The sequence below is a fragment of the Salmo salar genome, unplaced genomic scaffold (genome assembly GCF_905237065.1).
Source record: "Salmo salar unplaced genomic scaffold, Ssal_v3.1, whole genome shotgun sequence".
Taxonomy (NCBI): Eukaryota; Metazoa; Chordata; class Actinopteri; order Salmoniformes; family Salmonidae; genus Salmo; species Salmo salar.
This window is the reverse complement of record NW_025549154.1, coordinates 50,827-62,090: the sequence shown is the minus strand read 5'-3', so window position 1 is coordinate 62,090 and position 11,264 is coordinate 50,827. Positions and strand designations below refer to the sequence as shown.

Below are 11,264 nucleotides of genomic sequence, written 5' to 3'. Positions count from 1 at the left end.
GGTGGAGAACTACAGTGTGGTGATGTGTCGTTCACGAACGAACGGCTCTTTTTGAACGGATCGTTTTGTTGAACGTCGGGAACCGAAATGCATCGGTGAAAGATCCATTCATCTGGCTCTCTGATTTGCATACTGCTACTACTGCTTGTTGAGCTCAGATCAACGTTTTTCTGCAGATAAATTACAACATCATTGTCTAAAGGGGGTGAATCCTCACTGCAGAAACAATACATAGTGGGGAGAGCGGGTCAATCTGGTCCACGAGGATTTATTTCATGCTTAAAAACGAGTTCTTCAATTGTTGACGCGCATTTCAGAATCGGACTTCATGTTAGCCTACCTTTTGGCTTTTACATTGAATATTTGGTGCCCAAGAGTTGTGATTGTATGTTTGTTTGTACAGTTATGGCTGTCCTGTTATTATTTTGTGTACTCACTAAACACCCACATTTGTATTTGTGTGGGAAATGTTTGTAGGCTATGGTTGCTGTTTGTATTTCATTGAACTTTAGGTCCATACAAAGAGAAATCACACAACATAGACTACCAAATAACCTTAGGCAAAAATACGCGAAATAAAAGTCAAGTGAAAATGGTTCTAAATGTCTTTATCAATTATGAGTAGCTCAACAATATCGACTTTTGGACACTGATGCGCAGGAGAAGCTCTAGCTGTCAATCAAGCAGGCGCGGTGAACCGATTATGACGCTCAAGCGTTTCAAATGACGCAACAATACAGCTCCAGACCAGAGAAAGTTCATGCCAAAGATATTATTCGGTTCCACACTAAAACTGCGCTTTGACACGTGTGATTTGAGGTGAGTCAAATATTTACACAAGTTTACAATACATGAACCAACCGCTAGCCTACTTAGCCTATAATTCTGTCATGGTAAGATAACACATGTGAAGGTGAACGTTAATGTATTTGAAATATTTTTTCTTTCTGACATTATAAAATACAATTATATCTTTGTTTTTTTCTGTTGCTATCAATCAGTCCATCTATATCTACTCTTCTGTCTGTCTGTCTTGCTGACTTATCTGTCTGTCTGTCGGACTATCTGTCTGTCTGTGTACTGTCTAGCCAGCATATGCCAGAAAGGTTCTTTCACACAGGCTCATATTCACAAAGTCTCATAGCAGGAGTGCTGATCAATAATCAATTTTGTCTTTTAAATCAAACTGAATACGTTTTGATGAACAGGGGGGATCTGATCCTAGATCAACACTCCTACCCTGAAACACTTTGTGAACACAATCCAGGTGTACTGTGATTATGAAGTTGTGATGAGGTATTATTATATTAGTTGTGCTGATGCATGATGGGTTGTAGGCTAGAGCTTGAGTACTGTAGTGTGTAGACTATTTCTGAATTCACTGACCTGGTGAGTAAATGTTGTGTACAATGGCCCCATCTAGTGACAGAAACATAGAAACACACATTGTTGCTGAACGAAGGCATCTCTTTATTTTCCAGAAATAAAACTTGTAGACCTTTCCTGCAGTCTCTGAGGAGATGGACACCTCTTCTTCTTCTGGACGATCTCCGTCTCCTACTGGGACTGTCTTCTTACCCCCTCCTATCATGTGGAACAGTCTGTAAGTCATTCATCACATAACCTAGCTCTGGTCCAGGGCATTATGTGCGGCTTGCTGAAGGAAGGCTCAGTGTCTGCAAGCTGTACGTAACGCCCTGGACCAGAGCTACACATTACCCACCTCTGGCCATCATGGACAGTCAACTCATTACATTCACGTACTGTAAGTCACAGTTGTGTTAGTTGTGTTATTAAAGACAGTTTAATTACGCAGAGGTTTAATTATTATTTTAACGCTGTAATAAATTGTCTGAGTTCACTTCCTAAATAATGTGTTGACATTCATTTGCTCCCAGCTACAAGCAGGCAGAGATGGAGGTTCAGTTCCTGAGAGAAGAGAAGAAGACCTGTACAAAGAAGGAAGCCCACATGCTTGAGTTGAGAGGGAAGGATCGAACGATCCGAAATCAGAAGAAGGAGATGGACAGACTTCAAGTCTGCCTCTGGGAGGAGGAAAAGAAGAAGAGGAATGGTGGAATGGAGAAGGACAAGATCATTGAACATCTACAGTCTGAGACAGACCATCTCAGATCCCTTTTAAAAGAGGAAAGGAGGAGAAGAAGAGTAGAAAGGGATCTAATGAATGAGTGGAAGGTTGAAATCCTGAGACTGAGGGAGTCAGAGAGACAGATGGAGGCAGAGAGACAGAGAGAAGCAGAGAGCCAGAGAGAAGCAGAGAGACAGAGAGAAGCAGAGAGACAGAGGGAGGCAGAGAGACAGAGAGAAGCAGAGAGGCAGAGAGAAGCAGAGAGACAGAGAGAAGCACAGAGACAGAGAGAAGCAGAGAGACAGAGAGAAGCAGAGAGACAGAGAGAAGCAGAGAGGCAGAGAGAAGCAGAGAGACAGAGAGAAGCAGAGAGACAGAGAGAAGCAGAGAGACAGAGGGAGGCAGAGAGACAGAGAGAAGCAGAGAGACAGAGGGAGGCAGAGAGACAGAGAGAAGCAGAGAGGCAGAGAGAAGCAGAGAGACAGAGGGAGTCAGAGAGACAAAGAGAAGCAGAGAGACAGAGAGAGGCAGAGAGACAGAGAGAAGCAGAGAGACAGAGGGAGGCAGAGAGACAGAGAGAAGCAGAGAGACAGAGAGAAGCAGAGAGACAGAGAGAAGCAGAGAGACAGAGGGAGGCAGAGAGACAGAGAGAAGCAGAGAGACAGAGAGAAGCAGAGAGACAGAGAGAAGCAGAGAGACAGAGAGAAGCAGAGAGACAGAGGGAAGCAGAGAGACAGAGAGAAGCAGAGAGACAGAGAGAAGCAGAGAGACAGAGGGAGGCAGAGAGACAGAGAGAAGCAGAGAGACAGATGGAGGCAGAGAGACAGAGAGAAGCAGAGAGACAGAGAGAAGCAGAGAGACAGAGAGAAGCAGAGAGACAGAGGGAGGCAGAGAGACAGAGGGAAGCAGAGAGACAGAGAGAAGCAGAGAGACAGAGGGAGGCAGAGAGACAGAGAGAAGCAGAGAGACAGAGAGAAGCAGAGAGACAGAGAGAAGCAGAGAGACAGAGGGAGGCAGAGAGACAGAGAGAAGCAGAGAGACAGATGGAGGCAGAGAGACAGAGAGAAGCAGAGAGACAGAGAGAAGCAGAGAGACAGGGGGTGGCAGAGAGAGTCACAGAAGCGAAGGAGAACCAGAGAAAAATGCAGGAGATCAAGAGAGTCAAACATCTGCTGGAGCTACTGATGGTGGATCTACAACTGGCCCACGTAAGACATGTCATTGTTATTATTAAATGGCCGTGTATATTCACCCAGCTGAAAATGAATGACGGTGGACAGCGGTACACTAACCCAATGTTAACCTTTATGCCTTTCCTTAACGTTAACCCTTACCTTGACCTCACTGAAACTATACCTAACCTTTACCTTAACCCAACCCTAGGTCCTGAACCTAACCTTCATTTATCTCAACCCCTATGCCTTTCTTCTGCCGGTTGAATATCCACTTCCTTATTAACATCATTACTGTTGTTGTTGTTGATAACTGTATGTGTGCAGGTTGTAAATAATTGCATTAGTGAAACATCATTTGTAGGAGTAATTTCTACAAGCATAAACATCAGAGGCAACATTGTTATAACATCACACAAATTGCAACAGGAATTTCTCAAACCCCTAACTGAATGGGCAAGCTAGTTGTGTGTTTGTATTTGTCCATAAAATGTCTCATAATTCTTTCAAACATGTCAATACATTAATTGACAATGAATTGTCCAGATGAATTGATCAAAATAACCCTGCTATTGATGTTGTCCAGTGTTTGATTCAATTACCTAGGTCTAGGTTGTATTTCTATGTATCATTCTCTGCAAATCCTTTGAAAGTATGTCTTGGTCATAGATTATCACTAATTTCACCTTTTAAAATGAAGCAAGAGATAGAGAGATTGAGGCTATGGCAGAAAGTCATGGAGGATCAGCGACCAAGACTGGCCTGGAACAACAAACCTATTGAGACAGAAAGAGAGAGGGAAAGAGAGAGAGAAAGGGAGAGAGAAAGGGAGATGGAAAGGGAGAGAAAAGCAGAATTGGAAAGACAAGAAATGAAGAAGAAAGTGAAACAGGCAGAAGAAACGATAAAAGCGTTAGAACGAGAGATTGAGAGATTGAAAGAGATGGAAAAGGAAATCATATTTGAAAGAGAAAGAGACATGTGTATTGCAGAGAATGAGAAAGTCAAACTGGTTAACGGAAAGGTAAAAGAGTTAGAGAGAGAGGTTGAGAGACTGAAAGAAGATATGACAACAAAAGAGATTCAATACAAAATCAAATTTGAAAGAGCGAAAGAAGCATATAGAAGACAGAATGAGAGAGTGAAACAGGTTAACCAAAATGTACTAGTGTTAGACAGAGAGGTTGTGAGAATGAAAGAAGAGATTAGATTGAAACACGAGACTGAACCAGAGAGAACATTTGATAGAGACAGAGAGAGAGAAAATGATTGGAGACGAAGAGAAGAGGAGATGAAAAATAGAGTGGAGAGAGAGATGGAGATGGAGACAGCCCTCATCAATGACAAAAAGACGTCTGAATTGGAGGAAGTCTTCAAGAAAATCAAGGTACAGCTGATAGAATTAGAAAATATGGAAACAGACGAATATAAATGGAAACAGAACCAAATGGACATGGAGGAGAAGATGGAGGGTGAGAACAACAAACAGAAAGAGGTAGAACGAAAGAGAATGGAGACAATACCAAAACAGAGACAACAAGTAGATGAGAAGAAGAAGGAGATGGAGAGCGAAGGAGAAGAAGAAAGATGTAAACAGAAGCAAATAGAGATGGAAGAGGAAGAAAGAGAGAGGGAGAAAGTGAGACAGAGAGAGATCAAAAGAAAGAGAGAATGAAGACAAAAAAGAATGGAAAGAGAGCAAGAGAGACAGAGAGAGATTGAAAGAGAGCATGAAGAAGAAAGATGTAAACAGAAGCAAATAGAGATGGAAGAGGAAGAAAGTGAAGAAGAGAGACAGAGAGAGATGGGAGAGAAAGAGAGACGACAACAACAAGAGGAGAGAAAGAGAAAGTTTGAGAGAGATCAAGAAGAAGAAGATATATGGAAACAGAAGCAAATTGACATGGAGAAGGAGGGAAGAGAGAGGGAGAACAAGATACAGAGAAAGATAGAAGAGATACACAGACGACAACAACAAGAGGAGAGACAGAAACAAATGGAGAAAGAGAAAGAAAGGGAGAAAGAATGAGAATCAGGGAGAGATAGAATTAAAAGATCAGCAACAGAAAGAGATGAAGAAAGAAAATATGATTATGAGAGAGAGGGAGGAAGCAGGAAGAACAAATGAGGGGCAGAATGAACTGGAGATAGAACAGGAGAGAGAGATGGAAGAAAAGCAGGAAGTGATTATTAAGAAAGCAGAGGAAGAGTACATGGAAAGAGAAGAGAGAGGAAAGGAAGTAAGCATGAAGAAAGATGTAGTAGTTCATGTTAAAGCTAAAGCACGGGAAGTCTTCAATAGACGTAAAGAGAGGAGGTTAGAAGTGTTGAAGGGGGAACGAGAACACATAGAAAGAGGACAACAAATCAGGAGGGACAAGGAGGAAAGACGGCTGGAGATGGAAAGAAAACAGGAGAGGGCAAGACAACAAGAGGAGCAGGATAAAAAACGAGAGATTGGAATTGCCAGACAGAAAGAAATGTTCAGACTAAGAGAGGAGGAGAGGCAGAGAGAGGAAAAGAGAGAGGAGGAGAGGCAGAGAGAGGAAAAGAGAGAGGAGGAGAGAAAGAGAGAGGAAAAGAGAGAGGAGGAGAGGCAGAGAGAGGAAAAGAGAGAGGAGGAGAGGCAGAGAGAGGAAAAGAGAGAGGAGGAGAGAAAGAGAGAGGAAAAGAGAGAGGAGGAGAGAAAGAGAGAGGAAAAGAGAGAGGAGGAGAGGCAGAGAGAGGAAAAGAGAGAGGAGGAGAGGCAGAGAGAGGAAAAGAGAGAGGAGGAGAGGCAGAGAGAGGAAAAGAGAGAGGAGGAGAGAAAGAGAGAGGAAAAGAGAGAGGAGGAGAGGCAGAGAGAGGAAAAGAGAGAGGAGGAGAGGCAGAGAGAGGAAAAGAGAGAGGAGGAGAGGCAGAGAGAGGAAAAGAGAGAGGAGGAGAGGCAGAGAGAGGAAAAGAGAGAGGAGGAGAGGCAGAGAGAGGAAAAGAGAGAGGAGGAGAGGCAGAGAGAGGAAAAGAGAGAGGAGGAGAGGCAGAGAGAGGAAAAGAGAGAGGAGGAGAGACAGAGAGAGGAAAAGAGAGAGGAGGAGAGAAAGAGAGAGGAAAAGAGAGAGGAGGAGAGGCAGAGAGAGGAAAAGAGAGAGGAGGAGAGGCAGAGAGAGGAAAAGAGAGAGGAGGAGAGAAAGAGAGAGGAAAAGAGAGAGGAGGAGAGGCAGAGAGAGGAAAAGAGAGAGGAGGAGAGGCAGAGAGAGGAAAAGAGAGAGGAGGAGAGGCAGAGAGAGGAAAAGAGAGAGGAGGAGAGGCAGAGAGAGGAAAAGAGAGAGGAGGAGAGAAAGAGAGAGGGAGGAGAGGCAGAGAGAGGAAAAGAGAGAGGAGGAGAGGCAGAGAGAGGAAAAGAGAGAGGAGGAGAGGCAGAGAGAGGAAAAGAGAGAGGAGGAGAGGCAGAGAGAGGAAAAGAGAGAGGAGGAGAGGCAGAGAGAGGAAAAGAGAGAGAAGGAGAGAAAGAGAGAGGAAAAGAGAGAGGAGGAGAGGCAGAGAGCCATTGAAGAGCCATTTAGCTTCAGAGAGAGAGAGAACATCATAAAGGCAAACATAAGAGAGGAGATGTCAGAAGAGGAAAGAAGAGAGATCCCTGGGAATTACAAGATGGGTGAGACAGAGAACAGTGAAGAGGAGGAGGAGAAGGAAGATGACAAGGAGGACATTCTCCCACCTGATAAAAGTATCCGAAGGAGAGCTGTGGACTGGGTGAATAAGAAGTGGGAGAAGAGGAACCTCAAAAAGATCGAGAGAACGTATCAGAGAGAGGCTGAGGAGGGCTATAAGATCGTCCACATAGGTAAGACCTGTTTTACCTCTGCTTATGACATCATCCTCTTTAGTCTCCTCTACACACATAAGTTCCAGGCCAGTCATCATGTTGCATCATTGTTTCAATATAAAACTTCTGTCCAAAGAATATGTTAGCTGACATGGCTAATTGAGTGACTGACTGACATAACAAGAAAAATACTGCTGATGTAACAACCACGTTTTTAAATGATACCTTATGTCATCTACTAGTCTAACTCTCAAGACTAAGTAGAGACCCAGAAAGAGTTCCTAAAAAACACACACAAAAAAGGCTTTTGGGGGGGTCGGGGGTCCGCTAGTTGCCATGGAGCCCTAAGCTATCACATAGGCCCTGGCACTATACAAGGAATAGGTGCCATTTGGGGCTCATGTTCAACTTAGGGTCAGGTCAATTCGGGATGGGAATTATTGCACTTTATTGACAAATTCCATGCCTTGCTCAATTGAAAAGATTAAAGAATCATTGAGCTCCAACTGTGTTTTCTATTCTTAATTCCCTGTGTCCATTACATTTTAGTTGATACCAGATCCACTAAGTTGAATGTGAACTCTACTTCTTCTCCCCTCCCAGCCTTCCCTGGACACCCAAGGGTAATATCCACCATGACCCGGGCAGAGAGAGAGAGGGAGAAGAGGAAGGAGCTGCTGAAGGATGAGGAGAGAAGGAAGAAGTTGGAGGATTTCAATAAGCAGTGGAGAGAGCAGTCCCTGCTTAAAAAAGGACTCATCAGAATCTGAAGGAGGAGAGGGAGAGGATGATGGAAAAGTACCTGGAGCAGATGAATCTGGAGGCTGATGCTCAAATCAACACCCGGTGTCTAACCACCCAACACAGCCACGATTCCAACCACGGTCAGGCATTGCCGGGATGGGCCACAGGCCAACAAGTAAGCCAAGAGCCTGTTGGATCTGGAGATGGCCAGCAGGAGGGGCCAAGGAGGCAGCAGGCATGGGCAGAGAACCAGGAGGGGAGTTCGGAGAACCAGCAGGAGTGGCCAGAGAACCAACAGGGGGTGCCAGAGAGCCAGGAGGGGAGTTCAGAGAACCAACAGGGGGTGCCAGAGAGCCAGGAGGGGAGTTCAGAGAACCAGCAGGAGTGCAGAGAACCAACAGGGGGTGCCAGAGAGCCAGGAGGCGAGTTCAGAGAACCAGCAGGAGTGGCCAGAGCAACAGGGGGTGCCAGAGAGCCAGGAGGGGAGTTCAGAGAACCAACAGGGGGTGCCAGAAGCCAGGAGAGAGAACCAACAGGGGGGTGCCAGAGAGCCAGGAGGGGAGTTCAGAGAACCAGCAGGAGTGGCCAGAGAACCAACAGGGGGTGCCAGAGAGCCAGGAGGGGAGTTCAGAGAACCAACAGGGGGTGCCAGAGAGCCAGGAGGGGAGTTCAGAGAACCAGCAGGAGTGGCCAGAGAACCAACAGGGGGTGCCAGAGAGCCAGGAGGCGAGTTCAGAGAACCAGCAGGAGTGGCCAGAGAACCAACAGGGGGGTGCCAGAGAGCCAGGAGGGGAGTTCAGAGAACCAACAGGGGGTGCCAGAGAGCCAGGAGGGGAGTTCAGAGAACCAACAGGGGGGTGCCAGAGAGCCAGGAGGGGAGTTCAGAGAACCAGCAGGAGTGGCCAGAGAACCAACAGGGGGTGCCAGAGAGCCAGGAGGGGAGTTCAGAGAACCAGCAGGAGTGGCCAGAGAACCAACAGGGGGTGCCAGAGAGCCAGGAGGGGAGTTCAGAGAACCAGCAGGAGTGGCCAGAGAACCAACAGGGGGTGCCAGAGAGCCAGGAGGGGAGTTCAGAGAACCAGCAGGAGTGGCCAGAGAACCAACAGGGGGTGCCAGAGAGCCAGGAGGGGAGTTCGGAGAACCAGCAGGGGTGGCCAGAGAACCAACAGGGGGGTGCCAGAGAACCAGGAGGGGAGTTCGGAGAACCAGCAGGAGTGGCCAGAGAACCAACAGGGGGTGCCAGAGAGCCATGAGGGGAGTTCAGAGAACCAACAGGGGGGTGCCAGAGAACCAGGAGGGGAGTTCAGAGAACCAACAGGGGGTGCCAGAGAACCAACAGGGGGGTGCCAGAGAACCAGGAGGGGAGTTCGGAGAACCAGCAGGAGTGGCCAGAGAACCAACAGGGGGTGCCAGAGAGCCAGGAGGGGAGTTCAGAGAACCAACAGGGGGTGCCAGAGAGCCAGGAGGGGAGTTCAGAGAACCAACAGGGGGTGCCAGAGAACCAGGAGGGGAGTTCAGAGAACCAACAGGGGGTGCCAGAGAGCCAGGAGGGGAGTTCAGAGAACCAACAGGGGGTGCCAGAGAGCCAAGAGGGGAGTTCAGAGAACCAACAGGGGGTGCCAGAGAACCAACAGGGGGTGCCAGAGAACCAGGAGGGGAGTTCGGAGAACCAGCAGGAGTGGCCAGAGAACCAACAGGGGGTGCCAGAGAGCCAGGAGGGGAGTTCAGAGAACCAACAGGGGGTGCCAGAGAGCCAGGAGGGGAGTTCAGAGAACCAACAGGGGGTGCCAGAGAACCAGGAGGGGAGTTCAGAGAACCAACAGGGGGAGCCAGAGAACCAACAGGGGGTGCCAGAGAACCAACAGGGGGAGCCAGAGAACCAACAGGGGGAGCCAGAGAACCAACAGGGGGAGCCAGAGAACCAACAGGGGGAGTCAGAGAACCAACAGGGGGAGCCAGAGAGCCAGGAGGGGAGTTCAGAGAACCAACAGGGGGGAGCCAGAGAGCCAGCAGCTAGAAGCTCCAGGAGAGGCTGAAACATCAGAGCCATCCTCCAAGAACAAGAAAAGGCCAGGCATCTGGAAGAGAATTAAGATGAGGTAAATAATGTTTAAACATGTATTCATGTTACACTGTTTATATATATGTTGTCACTTTAAAAGTGACATTATCCAAATGTGAGGGTTTAGTGTACATGCAACACACATGTAAATATATAGATACTTACCTGTCTCTGTGATGTCTTACAGCATTCCTGACGTGCTGTCTGCCTAGAGCTGGAACTCGATGAAGCCACAGTTCCACTGAGGTTACATTGGTAATTAAAAGTGTCGCCCAATAATTCCTCCTCCTCTTTAAGTCATCAAGCCACATTTCCTCCACAAAACATGATATTCTCCTCAAGCCAGAAAGTATCCTCTTTATCAAGGCAACAAACCATCTAAGGTCAGTGACTCTCCTCCCCAGAGCAGAGATTCTCATCTTTATCCAAGTTGAATTCATCTCTGCTCACCACCTCTACTGTCCTAGAAAATATCCCCAAATGGACATGGTTTAAACAGAAGTCCTCCCCTTAGACCAGTGGCTCCACAGACCAGAGTTTCTCATCTTTATTCAAGTTGAATGCAACTCTGATCATTTCCACCACCTCACCTGTTAAGGGGAGGTGCTGAAAAGGAGGTCTGGGAGGAGGTCTGCAGGTAGCCTGGACCGGACCGGTTGCAGCTAAGTTGCTGGCTCCATCCCCGGGCAGAGCTGCTCAAGTCAGGCCAGTGATGTTTGTTGATGTCATTTTCGTTAGCAAAGTTGTACGCTTTAATAAAAGCAGTTATTAAAAAAGCAATATTGTTGTTACGGTGTGGATTGTTGTTATTTATTAGAATTGAAACATCCAGTAGTCATGGTAGATGTTAGACTTTCAATGAGACACCTAACATTCCATCAGTCTGACACAATGTGTGACATGTTATATTAGAGAGGAGTCCTCTATACACATAAATTGCACTATAACGGTGACAAACGGTGCCCACAAATAGTTGGGACAGCTTTATGTAGAACCTATTTACTTTTTGGAGGTGAAATGTAGCTAAAAATGTGCTATCCTCTGCTCAGAGGGTTAAGGAACCGTCTTAAAACTGCAACGCAAACAATTGCCTGTAAATGAAAAATATCAATTCCTTCTCAACTACATGGCATAGAGATCTCAAATAAATTTGACACTGTAAAGAGACCTCTTCTCTCCAATACAATTAGTCACTTTTTTTTTTACTTCTATAAAATCTACAAAATGTAAAATAAATCACTTAAAATAAAAAATACTTTAAAAAAACATCAATATCTTCCACCCCATAAGACTTTCATGAATACAACCAACTGTTATTGGTTCAGGGACGTCATGCCTTCAATCAACTGCAATTATGTTTGGACTTTTGGACATAACAAATGAAGTCAAATT

At 46.2% G+C, this 11,264-nt stretch overlaps 1 protein-coding gene and 1 long non-coding RNA gene across 2 annotated transcripts; both read left to right on the top strand.

Annotated features, from left to right (window-relative positions):
- Nucleotides 1-6,788: 6,788 nt before the first annotated feature.
- Nucleotides 6,789-8,153, top strand: LOC123735851 (stress response protein NST1-like). The gene is made up of 2 exons (XM_045713049.1): nucleotides 6,789-7,084; nucleotides 7,670-8,153. The coding sequence occupies exons 1-2, from the start codon at nucleotides 6,850-6,852 to the stop codon at nucleotides 7,834-7,836; spliced, it is 402 nt and encodes a 133-aa protein (XP_045569005.1). The 5' UTR covers nucleotides 6,789-6,849; the 3' UTR covers nucleotides 7,837-8,153.
- Nucleotides 8,154-9,815: 1,662 nt separating this feature from the next.
- On the top strand, nucleotides 9,816-10,652 carry LOC123735850 (uncharacterized). The gene is made up of 2 exons (XR_006765804.1): nucleotides 9,816-9,909; nucleotides 10,060-10,652. It is a non-coding gene; the product is annotated as an uncharacterized lncRNA (long non-coding RNA).
- Nucleotides 10,653-11,264: the final 612 nt, after the last annotated feature.

Excerpts from the sequence above, each read along its gene's own strand:
- LOC123735851 (XM_045713049.1), top strand. The coding sequence starts at position 6,850 with ATGTCAGAAGAGGAAAGAAGAGAGATCCCTGGGAATTACAAGATGGGT. Across the intron at positions 7,085-7,669 it reads CTATAAGATCGTCCACATAG|CCTTCCCTGGACACCCAAGG; the intron begins GTAAGACCTGTT and ends CTCCCCTCCCAG.